The following is a 20,491-nucleotide window of genomic DNA, read 5'->3' as shown; positions in this document are numbered from 1 at the left end:
ACATTTTGTGTTGTTTTGACACTGTTCTATTCTTCAATATGATTAAATAAAAGGAATGGGCAATGTCCAATGTTCTGTTCTACCGAAAAGAGTATATGTACTATCTAGACAATATACCTGTAAACATACCAATAGATCTGTTAATATACCAATTATTAAACTCTTAGATTATCCAACAAAATATGTATGTACACAGTAAAGAGAAACGTAGTTCATGTGGCATAATCACACAGGTTACCACATTGACAGCAATAGAAGAAAATGCCATGGAGCCATAGACCAAAGTATGTTAGATTATTTATTTTAGTGATAAATTCTGTCCTAAGAAAAGAAAGCAAAAACTCCAGGAGGGATCCTTTCGAATAATGAGTGTAAATTTATTTTGAACACTAATATAAAAGCTGCAAATGATAAGCATGTGGACACATAGAAGGATGATTTGAAAGACAGTAGCAATCCAGGTGGTTATACGTGTGCTCTGACTTACCTGTTCAGCCAGACCATTTCTTGTATATTCTCTGCCACCTGAGTTTTCAAGAGTCCCAACCTAACAGTATGTACATTAAGCAACTTTGAAAAGCTGGGAACTGATTTTCTGTGGTTTCCCTGGCCCTTCCTGTACATGCTCTTTTTTCCTCTTCAGATTTAGTTCCATATGAAATCTGAAGTCCATATACACTATAATATTCCATAAAGTGTGAGCTTGAACCTAAGGTATGTTACATATCTATAGTCCCAGCACTTGGGATGTAGAAGGAGACATAACTTCAAGCCAATCTCCTCTATATAGAGAGTTGTAGGACATCATAGGTTACGTGACACTTTGTCTCCCCCGCAAAAAAAAAGTTAAAAATAATAATAGTAAAATTAAAAACTTAAAAGCATAAGCTGGGATCATCCTGTACCAATTTCACTGGAGAATCTAGTCATTAAATTAATTGAATGATGTTTTTAGCTGTCACAGATGCTAAAAGCACTGGTGGGCATTAGTGCCTCAACATCAGATAAAGTCTTCTGGTTGGATTCACTTGGTGTAAACACACCTATGTTAGTTTGATTAGCCACCAAATGGACTTTCATAGGTTTCTGTGTACCTAGTACTTTTGTTGAGTAAATCAATACAATGTAACCTTTTGAGGAGTAACTAGAAGAGTTTTTTGCCACCCTGTTGTACTGGCTATCTTACTAGTTAATATCTGTCCAGATGCCAGGGAGGTAGGGTTTACAGCTGTTTCCAGCCCTGTTCTTCCGTTTTGTTAAGTTATGGAATCTTCAGTGATGCTGTCAGAAGGATCACTGTTAGTAGCCTTAATTCCCATTTTTCTGGGGAAGTATATGAGGCATAAAGGAGATTAGTGACTGGCTCACATTCTAACAGGTCTTCTTTGTGAGGAGCTGGGACTGGAATTCAAGGTTGGGCTTAGATATTCCCAGTGAACCATTGTTGCTTTCTGTAGGTATAGCCACCAGCAGTCATCTTCATTTTAAAAAAAAAAAGAAAAAAAAAAAAAAAGAAAAACCAAAAAAACATTTTCCTATGGTCTGAAACATTCTTTTATTCTGTAATATTCAAAAGAGAATTAAATTTAATGTTTATATTCCTTGTTTGTTTATTTTGTCTTGATGGATTATCTTTCAGTAACAATGTGAAAATTTGTCCTAGGACATTTAGGTTTCATATATAATTATAATAGTTATGGACATTATAATAAGCAAACATGAACTCTAGAACATAGTGATTTCAAATAATTTTACTTGAAGTCCCTTAGGTTATACTAAGGATTTTGCAAATATGCAAATTAATTATAGATGGATAAGCCATTTTTTGAAATCTACACTGAACTAAGGTAGATTCTCAGTCATTTTGAAGTATCATTTTGGTTTTGACTATCTTATTTGACCTTCATCTGATGTGCAAAAGGGTAGATGTTGTTTTGAAGATAAAATAATAAAAATAAAGATACATATATATATATATATATATATATATATATAATACATTTAGCTTCAAGTTTTAAACTTTCAGTTTCGGTAAAATCATTTCTATCTTTCGTACCCACAGAAGTGACATCAAAGACTTAGGAGTTTACACAGTTCAACCCCTTGGGTCTATCACAAGGAAAAACACCTATGGCTCAAAACAAATGTAAAGGGTTGCTTTACAAGTTCAGCTGTTCTGTCATTAGTAAGTTTGAAAGAAATAGAATGGATGAAAACTTGAGTTTAGAGGTGTGGGTTCAACAACTCAGATAGAGGCCAGAAAAGCTGAGGCCTGTCTGAATTCTTTCACCTCTGTGGGATGAGAAGGCCATGAAGGGTGTTCATGCCAAACTCCCTGCCCCCTTCACATGACTGTGGAAACAGCTTACCAACTAACTTGTTTTCCCTACGTGTCTCCAGCCCTATTGAATATATCTGGTGTCTTCTCTCTTTCTTTTTTTCCTCCTTCTGTCCTTTGGGCTCTTGTCTCCCTGAGGACATTAATCTGCTTCAAACCTGCCCCAAGGCCTTCATGGAATTATTTGTGTTGAGATTAAGGGGAATACAGATTTGTGGCTTCTTGCGGTGGGAATCACAGGTGCTGGTTTCCTACCAGCTTTTGTTCAGCCCACAGAGAGGCGAAAGCGAAGGCTGGTGCCTTTCCCTCATGGAACCCTGATTATTTTGAAGTGGGTCATATTGTAGGGCTTAAAATTGTTTAATTATAGCATTTGACAGTTCTCTCATAGTAATAATAGTTAGCACTTACACAGCCTGTTTCATCTTCAAAGCCTTTCACAAGCACTAATTAATTCTCACAAGATGCCTGGGAGGGTGTAGCATCACTCCCATTTTACAGATATGGAAATTGATGCAAGCCAGTTAAGAGTCTCGCCATAGGCCACAGTGGGAAGGCAGAATCTAAATGCAGGTTGCAAACTTGGGAGTGACTGGCGCCTAAATCCTTTTCCTTAGGCCTAAATCTGGCCTCCTCCCTCTCCCTGTTCATCTCTGCATATTTCTGTCTTCCGTTTTGGAAAGAACTTGGTATTTTTTTCCCTCCAGTCTTCTCTTTAGGGAATATTTATTTAACACTGCTCGAAGAAATAAATAAATCATCTCAGTATTGCAGCTTGAAAGACATCATATGTCTAATAAGGACATGAATATTTCGAAATGTCAGGAAATGAATTAGGTTTGGGTGAAAGAAAGGATTCCAAATTACATTTTGCCTGATAAATATTGCATCCATAAACAGCAAAAATAACGATAGTAATTAGTTAACCTTGCCAAATAAAGCATGCATTTAAAATGAAACTGACCAGGCATTTTTGTGTCCTACTGACTGATGTGTGCACAGTCCATTCTCTGACAAAGGAAGAGACTCATTTGAATTGTAAATCGCCAACATGGTAAATTGTAGATTGCGGTAGTAAGGCTGTGCTATGCTGTGATAAATTACAAACGCAATATTGGCCAGGCTTCCGAACCTTGCATTTCTCTTCTGCTTACCGGTTCTATATCATTATTAATATCTTCTGCAGAAGCTGCATGGTAAATTGTTCTAGATTCAGAAAAGGCACCCTGTTGTATTCTCATATAATAAGGCTCCATGTGGCTCCTGTGACCTTTGACATGTTTCTTTTCTATTGTTGTAAATCAGTAAACTGTTCCTCGTGATAGTCCTGCTGTGTGGATATGCAGGTCTTGACACAGTGTATGCCTGAAAATGATCTTAATAAATATTGTATTATAGTCAACAATTTTGGCTAAAACATGTCAAGTGTATATTAAAATGAAATGTGCTTTTGAACAAAAGGTCTCATCAAAATCCTAAAATATGTCATGTTGAGTGTGCTCTTAGTCCAGACTTTCATTTGACAAGTGAGGATCAGAGACTGAATGACGTTAATAAGGACTGGTTTGCAGACATGAGGCAGCCTATGCAGCAGAAGAGCAAGAGCGCTGGTGTTTTCAAGTGTCACACTTGACTTCTGCACCTCCTTATTTCCCTCATTGTCAAGTTTTCATATTAGAGGACAAATAAATTACTCATAATGTGGGGAGTGGATTTTTACTTCATTTTTTAACTTTAACTTTCTCTTTATTATTTGTGTCTTTCACATCAAGCATCTCAAATCCCATTCATTTCCCATCCCTGTGTATCCACCCTCTGCCCTGGCAGCACCCCCCAAAACAAAATAAAATTTAAAAGGAAAAAGGAAAAAAAAAAAACAATCTTGCCATGGAAGCTGTAGCGTGACATAGTGAGTTACGCAGGCAGAAGACCCTTTGTCCACACATCTTTACTTGCAAGTATTCATTGCAGAGTCATTGGTCTGGTTCGAGGTCTTTGGTTTCTGCTGCACGATCAATGCTGGGCCCTCACTGGAATTCCTTTTGGTTATCTCGATGTTTCCCTGTGTTATTGAGGTCCTGCTGCTTTGGTCTACAGGACAGTTCCCATCTCCTGCTCCAGCAGATCACAGATGGGGTAAGGTGCCCTCTCTACCCCGCCGACCAACGCCTGTAGACTGACTCTTTTTTTTTTGGTTTTTCGAGACAGGGTTTCTCTGTGGTTTTGGAGCCTGTCCTGGAACTAGCTCTTGTACACCAGGCTGGTCTCGAACTCACAGAGATCCGCCTGCCTCTGAGTAGACTGACTCTTTTTTTTTTTTTTTGAAATCAAATAAAAAATTTTTAATTAAAAATTTTATTAAAAATTTCTACCTCCTCCCCTCCTCCCATTTCCCTTCACCTCCCCCTCCCCTCCCCCTCCTTCTCCAGTCCAAAGATCAGTCAGGGTTCCCTGCCCTGTGGGACGTCCGAGGTCCTGCCCCCCTCCATCCAGGTCTAAGAAGGTGAGCATCCAAACAGACTAGGCTCCCACAAAGCCAGTACCTGCAGTAGAATCAAGACCCAGTGCCATTGTCCTTGGCTTCTCAGTCAGCCCTCATTGTCTGCCACGTTCAGAGAGTCCTGTTTGATCACATGCTCCATCAGTCCCAGTCCAGCTGGCCTTGGTGAGCTCCTATAGATCAGCCCCACGATCTCAGTGGGTGGGCACACCCAGATGGAAATAGAAAATGTAAGACTTTTTTTTTTTATTCTTTTTTAATTAAAATTTCCAACTGCTCCCCGTTTCCCATTTCCCTCCCATCCTCCCACACATTGCCCCCTCCCTCCTCCCCTCCCCCATCCCCACTCCTCTTCTCCTCCCCCCAGTCCATTCCCCCTCCCTCTCGATACTGAAGAGCAGTCCAAATTCCCTGCCCTACAGGAAGACCAAGGTCCTCCCACTTCCATCCAGGCCCAGGAAGGTGAGCATCAAAACAGGCTAAGCTCCCACAAAGCCAGTTCATGTATTAGGATCGAAACCTAGTGCCATTGTCCTTGGCTTCTCATCAGCCTTCATTGTCCGCCATGTTCAGAGAGTCCAGTTTCAACCCATGCTTATTCAGTCCCAGTCCAGCTGGCCTTGAAGAGCTCCCAATAGATCAGTTCCACTGTCACAGTGGGTGGGTGCACACCTCGTGGTCCTGATTTCCTTGCTCATGTTCTCCCTCCTTCTGCTCCTCATTTGGACCTTAAGAGCTCAGACCGTTGCTCCAATTTGGGTCTCTGAGTAGACTGACTCTTAAAGTTGGTGATGTGTATGCATCCTGTTGCCTTTGCATAACCAGCAAAATTGACTGACCTAGTATAGTGATTAGCTATAGCTTTCTGTTTTGAAGTAAGCCATGGTAAAATCACTAATGTGTATGGTACAACTGCAGATTTCATGTTATAGCAAGAAAGAATGATGGATATTAATACCATGCAAGGAAAACAACCAAAACTTCTTAAACTTTCTCCCTATATTTGTCCTAGGTTCAATGCCTATGGTATGCTTCAGATAGTAGGATTCATTTTCTGCTGTGACCTACTTACACATATTCTGAAATGCTATTAGTTGACTTGTTTATCTACCAAGAATACAAGTCTATGGAGAATGTTCCAAATTTGTCATTCTATTGCAATTTATGATCATATTTCAACTTTAGTGAATTATATTTTATATAAACGTAAATAAAAAATTTGAAAATGGAAAGGAGGTTCTTTAGTGACTAAGATGTTAATGTTTCAGAAAGATTTGGAGAAAATGGATCATATTACATATCTACCTAAGAAATTTGTAAAATATTTTTGATAAAGACCAAATTATTTTAAATAAAATATAGAGAATTTGTTTAAGTAAAGCAACTTGGAGCCGGTGGTGGTGGTACACGCCTTGGGGTCCCATCACTGGGAGTCAGAGGTAGGTGGAGCTCATGGTCTACAGGATGAGTTCCAGGACAACCAGGCTGTGACACAGATAAATCCTGTAATTAAATAAATACAATTTGGCATAGACTCATGAATTCACATGGGCCGAAAATATATTTTGTAACCTAATTAATTATTATGCCAAATGAATAAATCAGTGTATCACTGAATTAAGATGTTTGTTAGTGTGCATGACAGTTTTGTGGTTATGAATTAAAATTTTTTTTAGTTAACTGACTTGATCAGAAAACTGTTAAGGTGATTTCTTCAATAGTAGGCCATAAAGATTGTGAAACAAACTCTTCCTTCCATCTTTCAAGGATGTCTCTTGGGGTAGAAAATCAAAGCTCGATTTTTGGTCACTGCTTCAATCATTCTATACCAATCATCAATAGATTTTCTTATGTTTTTCTCTGTTGCAGTTATAGCGATCCTTAGTACATCCCACAGTATTTAGCAATACCTCACTGCATTTTCTTACCAACCACATCCTTGCTAGTTTTTGGTTGCAACATTTGTGTGATGTAAAGTCGTGGTGGGTGTTTAGCTTCTCCTTTATGCTGTTTTGTATAGAAACATGTTAGGATTTTTTTTTTCCTATGAAGGATTTCACAATCCAGGGAAAGAAATACTAGATTCTGAACTCTAAATTCTGAGTGATGGTTGACCATCTGCATAATAGAAGGGGTTTTGCCATCAAGAGATGGCATGTGGAGAGAGAAGACTTCTTTTGCCGACTGACACCTACGTACCATTTAGAAGCATGCTCCACAGAGGTTATGAAGGACAGACTTTCTGATGTCACACATTAGTTCACGGATGTCTCCATAATCGTATAGGACAATCAGGGATCGTGCAAAAGATGGTATTGGGAGAATTTGGAAGTGACAGCAGTGAAACCATTCAAGCTCCAAGAATGGGTTCAGGGTTGTTTTAGGCTGCAATTTAGGATTGAATTGCTCTAACTTACCATGACCTGCAGTTCTTTATTTGGAGCTGTGTCGGTGACCTTTCCTATGAACGTGACACTGGCTTATAATTGTCTATTTGCTGAAAGGTCTCAATTTTATTCTTAGGTTTCTAGTGCTTTTGACAGTGCAAGCCCTCAGTAAGTATTAGCCGAGTGAAACTTCAAATCAGGAACTAGAAAACTCTTCTTAGGCCCTAACTTTTTGTTAAATGTAACAGGATATGATATTTTTAGTAATCTCAAACAACTGCATGCATGTCCATGTTTTCTTTTCCTGTGGCTTCTTTTGATGCAAACTGGCACAGTAAGTGAATAATTTATAGTATTTGATGTTGCGTTGACAGCTGTTGAAAGATGTAAAAGTTTGGCTGCATAAGAATGGAGTTTAAACTCTAGATCCACTCCTGCGTAGTTGCTCAGTGGCAATGAAATTGTTATTATGTTTTTCTGATCCTCTGATAGATCCCATTTGATGTAGGATTGTTATTACTGCCCCTACTGAAGTAGAAATTATTATTAAGAGCTTTAGATTATATTTGACATCTAACAACATATAATATAATTTTGTAAATTTTCTGATTATAAACACTGATTTCAGAACCCTAACTGCAGCTCAGAAGATGTATCTGAAGACCCACGTTTACATTTTCTCAAATTGAGACTCTCTACTCTTAAGATTTGCTTACTTACAGTCATTTAGATAGTCGTAATGGTTTTTAGATCATAATAGGATATATTTTTGTAAAGTATTCTTGGAATTTATATATAATGTTTATAGATGGCTTGGAAGAAACTTTTCTTTAGCCAATTATTTGTCAGTCTCAAGCGCCTTAGAGTCTGATGAAAGAGATGCCCCTGTGATTCAAATATCTCTAGTATGTCCTTCTAGGCTCTTATTAGAGTTCAGTATATAACACTTGAGGATTAGGGAACACTTTGAAAACAAAGATTTTGTGACTTTTGTTTTTTTATTCAGGTGGTGTCTTCATTGCTATCAGCTGTGGGTTACAGAGAGGGTACATGGAACGCCATGGATTTGTATTTTTCTTACTAGCTCCATCATCACATAGACATTCTGTTCACATGCCATTGCAAAGACAGGGGTTTTGGTCACTCCACTGAACACATATCATTTTCCCTTGCATTTTCTTTTCTTTTTATGAATTTATTTTTATTTTATTTTCTGTTATTGAAAATGGATATTTTTTTGTCATATAATATATCCCAAATATTTTCCCCTCCCTCTACTCGTCCACATTTCTCATTGCCTCCCCTCCCATCTGGATCCACCTCCTTTCAGTCTCTCATTGGAAAATAAACAGGCTTCTAAGAAATAATGAAACATAATAAGATAAAACAAAAGCTAATGCATCAAAATATAACTAAAAAAAGAAGAAGAAACAAAACTGCCAAGAAAGGGCACAAGAAAGAGAATCTCCCTTTTACATAGACTCATGAAACCAATGAAATCACTAAACTGGAAGCCACATACAAAGGACTTATTGGGTAAAAAGAGAGAAGTTAAACATGTAAGTAAAATAAAATGAAAATAAAAATCAATGTGATTAAATAATTCTTTATAAAAAGAGGAAAAATCCTAAAGCAACACTATGGAAGTAGATACCTCCAAATATGCCATTGAGTTTATCTTCTGTGGGCCACCTCCTGCTGGGCATGCAGCCTACCCACAAGAGCAATTTGTTTCCCCACTGAGATTCCCTTGGAGGAAACTAAATTTTCCTTTGCTAGTGGTTATCAATTGGAGATCTCTTCTGAATTAAGATGTGTCTGCTTGTCCTTTCAACATTAGCGCCCCCTCTGGTGCAGACCTGTGCGGACCCCATGCTTGCTGTTAAGGCTGTGCTTTCCTGTGCACATCAAGCATGTTGATTTAGATCTAGGGCCTTATTTTCTAGATGTTTTCCATCCCTGCCCCCAGCCCCCCAGCTCTTACACTCTTTTTTACTATTTTGCAGGGTTCTCAGGTCTCTACAGGGGAGGGATTTGCTGGGGACCTCCCTTTTAGCACTGAGCACTCCATAGTATCTGATTGGGAGGCATCTCTGTATTTGTTCCTATCTGGTGCAGGAGGAAGCTTCTCTGATGGTGACTGAGTAGGGCATTGTTCATATTTGTCTTTTTTACAGCTTCTGTAAACTAAACTGCCCCACTAAAAATAATACAACTGTGATCTAAAATATGGCCCCGTAGGATCATGCCAATAATGCAGTACATGACAAATTTCCAAATTTGTTGGCAAGACTGTCAGTGAAATGTGTCATTTGCACGTCTTGTTCTTCAAGCAGAGAAAATAATACTTAACCATGTAATAATATAGAGTATTAAATCCTCCTGGGAAAAGAGTTGGTTTTTAAATACTTTGAAAAGAAACTTTCAAGTTAGTGATTTACACAGTTAATTATAAACAACAAGCCTTGTAATTAAGTGTTGCCATTTTGGGTGGAATTGGTTTCACCCATCACTAATCCGTCTATCCTTGTCTCTGGCCTTTGAGAGATTATGGGAAAATGCACACGATGAAAAGTTTAACTTGTCAAGTTTAAATTTAGATGCAAAGTCCGGAATATCAAACACCATAAGTGATAATTATCACCACCTGGAAATAATTTGTACCACTGAGTTAAGTAAGGCATTCTCCTTTTCTGCTGGTGGGGAGTTTTTAACCTCCTGATCACCGGAGCACTCCTGCTGGAGCTGTGGCTTGGGCCTCATTTCCAGTTGTCAGCACAGTGCCCAGGGATTAGCAAAACCCTGGAGGATACGTATTAGGCTGATACAATATGAAGAAGACTAAGCCAGCCCCCAAAGGAAGGAGGTCCTGATTTTCAGGCACTCAAATCAGCTCAGGTTAGTTACAGGTTAGTTATTAGTTCAGGTTATAAACTGCCTGGATTTTCTCATAGAAAAAAATAAAATATTATCAATAATGTGTAAATACGTAAACAGTTTATGACACCATCTTACAATACACTTGTATTTTACAATGCAATACTACTTTGTTAAAAAAAAGTGTGAGGGTCTTTAGTGGTAACTAACTTGTAGTTTCAAATGGGTTGAAAAGACAGTTTTTTAAAATCATAATTGTATACTTTAATGATATTTTGTATAGTTCATCACCGGGCTCATTTAAGTTTTTTCTGACACATTTTTATTCTCCAGTGGCTTTTATATATGATTGAGTTGCTTAGCTTTGTTAAGTTTTTTATTTTATGGTTATGAGTGAGGTATCTGAATATTCCTCTGCAGACAAGAGTTGATTTTAAAATTTTGACTGTGTTTAATAATATTTGATTCTCTTTTACCTGTATACTTTCAAAAACATACTTTATATAGTAGCTAAAACAAATCAGAAATATGATTGATTTTGAGGGATTTTTAGATAGACTTTCTGAAAAGAAAAAAGAAGAAAACCTGACCATGTAAAACCCTAATATTTAGAAAGACAAGTATTTGAAATTAACTTCCATATTAACTTAAAAGATGAGAAGTCAACAGAGACAAAATTTAATACAGTCTGGCTTGACCTACGATAAGGAAAGGACAGAACGCCATGTATATGAACTCCATCCATTCCTCTGAAACAGCCTTCTGTTCATAATCATGGACTTTGTGTCAAAACACACATGCACTGGACCTCTTCAAAACTCACTTGTACCCTTACTTGGAATGGAAATTAAAGGCAGAATCCTCTTAATATAAAATTTTTACGTTTTATGTTAATATTTTTAACCATTAAAATCACATTTTTTTCATCACCAACAAGAATGGCAGAAGCTTCCCCTAGAGGTAGAAAATTGTGGGTTACAGACAGGATGACGGACAGCACCAGGTATAATAGCACCTCCTGAGTGATTATGGAGAGGCAAGAGAGTGTGCCAAACAGTGCTTCTTCTTGACCGCGATAAGAGGATAAACTATGAACTCAGAGACCTAATGAAAATGAGTTCTTTGTAAATTGGTTACGTGGTACTTCAAAATGAGGGGAAAATCAAATTTTTCATAACCCAAGGTATTTTTAAAAATCCATATTGCAAATCTAAGTTTAATTGAATCAATTTTATAAAACTGTGCCTTGGGCCAGGCAGTGGTGGCACATGCTGTTAATCCCAGCACTTGGGAGGCAGAGACAGGTAGATATATATACATCTCTGAGTTCAAAGGCAACCTGGTTTACAGAACTAGCTCCAGAACAGCCAAGAAAAGGTGTTTTTTTTATTGTCCTAGATAAATGCTTTACATTGATTCATTCTTTGAAAACCACTCCATTTTATTATTTTAGAGTTCAGTCTCAAGAAACGAAGGGAATAATATTACTATTGATTTCTGTGTAGTGCTAAGCACTATATTCATCAGTCACAAGATTAGATATGATACCTTTTAGCCTGATCTATTATTAAGAAGCTAATAGTCTCCAGGTTTTGTTAATAAGTCTTTTTTTGTTTTGTTTTGTTTTTTTGTGTGTGTAGACCTAGGTGGTTGTACCGTGTATGGTTAAAGGTCAGAGGGCAAATTCATAAGTTTCCTTACTCATGCCCTGAGTCCCAGGGATCAAACTCAGGAAGTCAGGCTTGTGTAACAAGTGATTTTCTTCCCTGGTTGTTTTCAGAAGAGCTGAAACACTAGCATGAGTGCTATCTGAAGCAGGAGAGGCAGAAGTCTTGACTAATATATGCGAGTAACCATCTTGCAAATTTCTTTAAAATGTTTTTGTTTATGTTTTTAAAACTTAACATGCTCCTTTATGGGAAGGCAATAAGAAATCTTCCAACATATTTTTAAATTTAAAAAGAACTAAATAATTTTATAAAGCTGGTTATTTCTGTTGTTTATCCACACTGTGATATTTTTTTCTGTCGTCATGAGCAAATAATGAAGTACTTCCAGGGGGAATCTCAAATGGCAACTATGTTTAGGTGGTGGCAGAATGCATCCTCTTTTGATATTATAGGAGAATAGGTACCTAGTTTTTAGGAAACACTTAGCTTTTACCATACTGATTGTGGGACCTGGAGAGATACTCAGCAGGTAAGATGCATTGTTGCCCCTTCAGAGGCCTGGGTTTTGTTCTCAGAACTTATGCCTCAAAGGCATCTATAACTTCACCTCCAAAGGATCTGATGACTTCTTGTCTCCAAGTACATCCATAGTCACTTGTCTTTCACTCCTACAGATATTTAAACAACAGCAACAACAATAAAAATAAGTATGTGGAGACCATTTGTTGTAAGATTCAATATTTAAATATTTCATCTTAGCTTAATGTCTTCTGGAAGCACGTATTTACAGAAGGAACAGAGAAAGAAAAGAAAGACAGGATAGATACTAACAGAAACCAGAATATCTGATCCTGCCCAGCCCTTGGAAGTGTCTCTATGCACTCTTTGTGTGCTACTGTGGTTTACTATCACATTAGGAAAGGTGGTATTTATAGTCACAGAAAGGTTCGGAGGACATATGGAAGTTACCATCGTTCAATAGAGTTCGCAACAGCCCACATCTGTATGGATGGGACTGCCATTATTCAATTTGTGGTCTTCTAGCAAGCAGCCAACTCCCTCCTTTTAATTTTCAACCTAGAATTTACCATGCGATTTATTATTTTGTGTTTTATAACAATGTGTCTATGTACTAAAAAGGGCTGCTTATGCTTTGTTGGTATAGGAATATGTTGTGGCATATCTCTTACAAAGGCTCAATGTCTTTCTCTTCTTAGATATTTCCATTTCTATGTGGCAAAAATATTGTCCCATAGCCTGACACCTCCAGCACTCTCTCCTCATTCAGAATCAGTCTAATCTCAGAATTTTAAGATTGTCTTTTTTTTTTTAGATTCTATATATGAACATAACCATAACCATATGGTATTTGTCTTTATGCCTGGATTATTTGAGTGGTCTCAGTAAGAGCTCAACCCCACTCCTCATGTCCAATGAAAACATTTTCTGGCTGTTACTATCGAATAGATTGTCCTATGAATCAGTGATACTTCTATAATTACATCATAGTTTTTAGCTGTTTCCAGTTCTATCCTTTTTTCCCCATACTCACAGAGGGACTATGTTTTACTAAGGCATCTCAGATACTAAGCATTATCTTAATAGTAAAAAAATACAATATTTGTAGAATTAAATTTTAGTGAAACATTAGTATAAGGATGTCCTGTGTTTGTATAATCTCCATCTGTTCACTGTTTTGCAAGTTCTTTTATCAAATATTTCATCCATGGTTACCGTGTATGGTTAAAAAAAAAACTTCAATGTTACTTGATTTCTACTTCTGTCTAGACTAGACGATGAACTTGCGTTATAAACGTTGAGCCTGTTGTAGCTATTTTAAAAAGAAAAAAGATAAAAGAAAACACTGGACTGTCTCAGATGTGGTTTAGCAATCTGTGGGTTGTTTTGCACACACATTGACTCTTTCAGTATCTTTTCCCAGAATTTCTCAATGTCTTCTGTGTCACCAGTCCCCATCTACCTCTCCAGCTAGCCACAGGCTTGGAATGCCTCAGATTTCATCATCCTTCACCACTTCCCTAAGACCAGGAAGGCAGAAATGCCCTGCCCAGCTTCCTAACATCATCCCCACAGCGTTTGTATCTTTGTTTGTATGTATTCTTTTATCCCCTATGTTTTATGTTGTTTTGAGTCACATTCATTTTTTATTCACGTACTTCTAAAACATTTCCCAGTTTTCTTCATTCTGTTGGCCGGTCTCCATTCATACCTAGCATACCTTTTCCTGGTCTTTACTTCCTTAGCCTTTGTTTTTCAGTCTCTCTCTCTCTCTCTCTCTCTCTCTCTCTCTCTCTCTTTTCCTTCCTCCCCCCCACTTTTGTGTGTGTGTATGCCCTCTTAGGTTAGTCATTTACTTTTTTTTTCTGCAATGATTACTTTGTGATGCTAAGAGCAGAGAGAATGGGCAAGAAAGACAACCGGTGAATCCTGGACTCTTAGGGACAAAACTGGAACTGTTGCTTATGCTTTGTCTTTTCGGGTTTTATCTATCCATTGAAATCTAAAGAGTCTGGAGACAAAATGACCCCAGTTTCCTGCTAAACAAACAGGGGAGTTCTGATTTGCGATGCCTTACTCAGATTCTGACACTTGGGGAGTAGATGACAGTAGTGATTTGAATTTTTATGAGAAGGGACATTTTGTCAGGCTCTTTTGGCTCAAAGGAAGTCATGTCAACTGATATACAATAGTGCTATGCCTCATTTCCATTGAGACCAATTATCCTGAATGTTGGGTGAATTGTCTCCTTATCTGTGCACTTTTCTTTGGTTGCCATTTGTCCTCAGGTCCGTTTCCAAGTGAAAGTATAACAAGTCGAGGAAAGGGAGCCTTAGCTCTCACAGCTTCAACTTCATGAAAAATCGATCATTATTGCATTTGAAGCTCAGTAAACAATGAATGGGATTAAAACTTTATCTTTGTGTGTGTGTGTGTGTGTGTGTGCGTGTGTGTGTGTGTGTGAACTAAGCAGAGAAGATGTTAGGTGAAGCTAGATGCTTTATATTTTTTTCAGAAATATTAATGTTTTCATAGTTTCAATTTTCTGATTTTGATAGTGCCAAAGTCTCATATTTATTTGTGAATAAACTATGCAACTTTAAACATTAAAGACATGCTTATCTTTCTGAGAAATTGAAGGTAAAATGTCTGTTTATATCACTCATCTATTCAACAGTTTTATCAGTTTACAGTTTTGAACCTGTTAATAGTGAAAATTGAATTTATTATGAATCCTGACATATCTTCCAAATATATATGTGGTTTGCACAGTTTCTCTATGTTCCAGCAGATACTGGACCCTTGAGGTATTATATGATAGGTATACTTCAGAGGTAAGAAGGCAAATGGAAAACAATTATAAAAGTCAGACTCACACTGTATACCTCTCTCATGAATTCTACTATTTGAATTCTCTTTTCTAAAATTTATTGGTAGGAAGCCAAATCTGAGTTAGTGTTCACAATTGGACTGCTGGGCAGCGTTTCAAGTGTCAGCTGGCAGTTAATCCTTATGTGACTATCTAATTTATTACTAGTGCAAACAAATAGTCTGGTTCTTTGCCACATAATTTAATGCTGGACAACTTGGGGCTTTCTTTTGTTAATGTACTAGAGCTAATGTTTTATCTTTAGTAGGTTGTTGATTACTTTCTTCTATATAAAGGATGGATAGATGACTTTTAGTTTTGATATTTTATATATTTTTAATCATGGGTATTAGTGATTAGTCTGTCATTATTTTTATCTTCCTCCTTTTCTTTTTTTTCCTTCTTGTCCCCTGCTCTCACACTCTTTTGCTCCTTCCCTCTTCTTTCTCCTGCTATTCCTTTTTCTCACAGTTGTTCTACAGTAAGTTCCTTTCTAAAATTTTTCGTCTTATCTAATTATAAAGGCAGTGTGTTGTAAGAATGTAAGAAATTTAGGGGAAAACACACACATATGTGCACAATACCAGTCTTTTGCGAGTATGTGTTTCAAGATATTTCAAAGATCTTCTATTACAGACAATGAAACTCAGCCCGTTATAACATTACCACTATAAACAGCATTACCATTTCCACCTGATTGATCCTGAGAGCATGTCCTGAGTGCACAGGACAAGCCTTGCCAGCCCAACGTTCTCTCCCTATATGTACTGTGCTAACACTATCACTACCATGTTAGGTGAAGAATGTGCTGAGCACAAAGTGTCTATGTCTATAAGTAAGATCTGTTAGGCAAAGAAATTAAAGTTTACCTAGAAGTCTGCTATGTTAACACCCTCTAACGTTCATGACATTTCTGTTCTATTCTGTGCTAGAAATTTCTGTGTTATGGGAAATTTTGTTATCCAAGCATTTTACATCTCAGGTTACATTTGCCATGAAACAAAAAATGTGATGGAACTGATTTTAAAATTATATTCAATTTTTATGAATATGATTTTACTAGTAATAGTTTGTTAATAACTTCTATGCTGGGGAAAAAGTTCTAGATAAAGATTGCCTGTGTAGCCATATTTCTGTTGTATCAACGTTATTGGCTTAAACAGACTCTTTGCATATAAGGGTGATGTGGTTGGGTTTATTAATGTCAGGCAAATGCATATGTCAATTTTCTAGTTGATTTTAAGAAGTTAAGCAGCTATTATCATCCTTTGATCTGTCTCAGGCTGTAGATTTGAATATTAAAATACTTTCAAATGTGTGGTTCTCTTTTTTCCTTTGTACTCAGAGTTCCTGTTTTCTCAAGGACCTCCCTCTTTTTCTCTGTTCTTATCTGAAATCTCCCCTTTACTGTCACATAGCCTCTGTTTCAGTGACATCTTAAAAGAGCAATTACTTAAAGCAGACTAAGTTTCATGAAGGCAGCGACTCTGCAGGTATATATTATATGGTCTGAATGTGTCACATGACTCAATGAAGACATAGGTCCATGTTATGAAGAATAACAAAAACAGTAACAACAATAATAACAAAACCTGTTTGCACCTTTTTTTGTTCCTCATAGTGCAGTAAAAAGAAGCACATTTTTTCTTAATTTTATTCTTTATCATAAAAGTAGAAAAAAATTACGTCTCATCTCAAAGTTGAACTAAGATAGCATATAAACTCAGTAAAAATTGGCAAATAGTAAATGTTAGTAGACTAAAGAATAATCTGTAGAACATGTGGCAAATAGTGATTTTTTACAGTGGCTGATTAATGTATGATGTCCACAGGTTATTAATTGTTTATAAAACACAAATATGGTAAATGAATGCTGGTCAAGTCCTGTAACCTCTCATTTATATATTTTTATGAATTAAAGGCCATGGAACTTTTTGAAATCATGGTCATTTTTTTTTGTTTAAGAAAAGATTTTAATCTGGGTCAATAGAAAATTGGTATTTATCATTGTTGGAATCTCTAAAATGAGTGTTTTACTTCACCTTTTTGGACCTAACCATGGACACAATATAAAAGGAACAACTGTTGCTCTTTTATCATGGTGTGGTATACAGGAATTTTGTTCCTGTGCTTAGGAGAAGTCTCTGTGGGCATGGGTGCTTGGTGCCAAGATAGATCACCTTAGTTTGGGTTTCTCCGAGCCCCATGACTAAAGGAGAAAGCCCATCAAGTCCTCAATGTTATCCTCGGACCTCTACAGCCATACAATGACACATGCACCACCCTGCCCCAATAATGACGATATATAAATCTTTCATTAAATTTTTCATTCCAAATTCTCTCTCATATTACTAAACTGTGAAAAATAAAAGGACTATTGGGAGCTGAGAGGTGGCTCACAGTTAAGAGTACTTGCTGCAGAGGTCCCAAGCATCCATATAGGGTAACTCCTAACTATACTTAAGCCCAATTCCAGAAGATGCAATGACTGCTTCTGGCCCTCCAAAGACACCTTTCTCAAATACACACATGCATACACACACATACATAAAATAACTTTAATAAAAATGTAAAAAAAGCAGCAGTTTTTTTTTTTAAGTACTACTTTGTAATGAGTTCAAGATGGGGCACCATCATAACTATTAACCCAGAGTAGATATTAAGATTGCTTTTCTGAATTCCTTCTCCACTGTCACCACTCTTTAGGATGGGTTATCTTTGAACAGTGGCTGAAGGCAGTCAGTGCTTGTGAAGGTCACTGTGTGGTAGAAAATGCATTCCGTTTTCCTGGCTTTTTGACAATGTGCACAGTTCCTTTCTGTGTCTCTGTTGAGGAGTCCCTTAAAATCCTTTTCAAATTAAAATTGTGGGTCATTGAGTTAATAAAACCTCTACTCATAAGATCTCTTTTTGAACAAGTACACAGAGCAGTCGGCATATGTCTAGTAAGAAAACCTAATCGAGTTTTACAAAATCCAAACTCTGCTAAAACACCAAGCAGACGACTGTCCACAATAAACAACTCTTAGTATACCTAGAGAATTTGTTTTTTAGATAAAAATATGTCAGATGCTTGTAAGAGAAGTTTGAATCCTTTGTTTCTTTATACATTGACAATAATCCTGTATATTTAGTAGGACCGATTGAATTTATGATTCTTGAGTCAACTAGAGTAATCTTTCTGGAAAGAGAAGAAAGAAAATCTAAATTCTGAAACAAGTGTATAACCTCCCATAGTGTTGCTTACACCAAATGAACATCTTTGATCACTGATCTTAGTCATGTAACATTTTGCATACCAATATTAATATATCTTCTGGGTGATAATTTGATTGTATTTGTTTACTGTTATTTTTATGTAGCATAATAACAGCATTGTATTACTTTTGTATCACATAGTTTTATTCAGTAAATATCTTGACACTACCAAAAATGGTATCACATTTATGCTTCTATTGTTGGAATGTGAAGATATATAGGCATTAGCCTATACCTTCCAGTTGGCCAACAATTCTTCACAATCTTAATTGAAAAATTATTTTGATAGTTAATTCTTGAGTGAGAAATGAAATTCCCATGTGTACCACCAAAACTTAACTGGAGCCATGTCCATCTTAGCAGATATTAATAACAATCATGCCAATTTAGGTTGATTTACTACATATTAACATTGTGGACTTCAGAGAATCATTTAAATGCCTAGACTAGATCTGAAGAGATCCTTCTGTGGCTTTCCTAACCCATTTGCCTAGTGTTAAGGACAACTCGCCAAGGAGTTTGCATGAGTGTTAAGAGAATAGATTTACAGAATGTAAGAGTTCATGTGTGTGCGTTCATAGTAAGCACATTAGAGAAGAAAAACAGAGCTGTCACACGTCCCAAATCTTACCATGGTGCATCTTTCTAGGCTGTGGCAATCTCCGGAACACCAAACAGGAGGGTAAGTCAACACTGGCATCTTTGATGCCTCCTTCATGACTTTATCAAAGCCCCTTAAGCCCTTTACACTTGCTGCCTCTCACTGTTCCTTGTGCTTCTCATCTGTTTCTGTTAAGAGGAGAGCTTGTGATTAGCAGTGTGGTCGGGGCTATGGTTGGATGCTCTGAGTACAATCTTTGCTTTGCCCTTAAACTGAATATGAAGTCTCTCTCAATAAGGTAAAATCAATAAGGTTATCATAAGAGATTTGTCTGATTGCAGAGGAATCCATGTTCCTGAAAAACAGTTAACTTGACTACTTCATAATCAAAAGAACAATTTTAAATCAACACATAATTGTAAGGACCTAGATATCATCCAGAATGGAGGGCATTGGAAAGGAAATTCAAAGCATGGGTACTTATTTGAATACATCAATCTTCTTTTTAACTGATTTATTACATAAAATAATAATTTAAAAAACCTCATGGACTTTTGGATATTAGTAATGACTTTTTAAAGAGTGTATATAATTTTGTATTAATGAATTACAAAGTATACAGATTTGTCTCCTCTCCTCACCTTCTCATCTCACTCGCTCCTCCTTATTTCTATTCCTCCCTCTCAATTCCTCTTTCTGTTTCTCTTCCTCCTCCCTTCCCTTCTTCGATACTGGGTATCAAAGCCAGGATCTTGCTCAGTCTGGAGAAGACCTCTGCCACTGAGTCCTGTCACTAGTCCCACGTTCTCTCATCCTATTATTTTGAATAGAGTCTGGTCACTTGACAAAATTTAACACATTGCTGATTTTATACTCACCATTTGCTGTTGTTAAGAACAAGTCAAACAAGGCATAATGTCCTCAATCTTTACGCAGCTCATACACACTTAAGTTTTTTATCTTTCATCACTTTACTTTTGTATTATGAATCAGCAGAGCATGAACTTTGAAAAATACTTCCTTTCAAGAAATTCCCCTTATTCACAAAAGAGCATACATCCTATGATGTGTTTAAACAGTTGGGCCTTTGGCATCTACAAAGTTTTAAGCCCACTGGGGAAATCTCAAAGCTAGGCATTTAAACTATTTCTGCTATCCATATTTTATTTATAACATGCAAAGTTCATAAATGCCATCACTCTGTATCTGATAACCGCTCACTGATTTTTTCCTAGTATGTAAAATATTTAATGTAATACATCATGGTGACTTCAAAATGCATCCATACCATAATTTTGATAGATTGAAGATCCAGTTTTCCTCAATGCCTTATTTTCCTTAGAAATCTACCAGCTACCGAAGGCTTGTCTATTAACTATATAAGTGTGTGTAAACTGGCAAAATATAAAAATATTTGATATAGGAACATTTGGATAAGCATATAATTTTTCAGTTCTGTAATTCTAGATACT

The 20,491-nt window shown here is 36.8% G+C and overlaps 1 protein-coding gene across 3 annotated transcripts in view; it reads left to right on the top strand.

Annotated features, from left to right (window-relative positions):
• Trps1 (transcriptional repressor GATA binding 1) overlaps positions 1 to 20,491 on the top strand; it is a 236,252-nt gene that overhangs the window by 108,711 nt on the left and 107,050 nt on the right. For 2 of the 3 annotated variants that reach the window (XM_057791672.1, XM_057791671.1), the window contains exon 5: positions 19,068 to 19,100. The exons of the other annotated variant lie outside the window; for it this stretch is intronic. In XM_057791672.1, coding sequence (XP_057647655.1) covers positions 19,068 to 19,100 — 33 coding nt within the window. The remainder of the gene's footprint in view (positions 1 to 19,067; positions 19,101 to 20,491) is intronic. 3 annotated transcript variants of the gene reach the window in all.

The sequence above is a fragment of the Chionomys nivalis genome, chromosome 17 (assembly GCF_950005125.1).
Source record: "Chionomys nivalis chromosome 17, mChiNiv1.1, whole genome shotgun sequence".
Taxonomy (NCBI): domain Eukaryota; kingdom Metazoa; phylum Chordata; class Mammalia; order Rodentia; family Cricetidae; genus Chionomys; species Chionomys nivalis.
The sequence above is the reverse complement of the archived record's forward strand: the minus strand, read 5'-3'. Positions and strand labels throughout refer to the sequence as shown.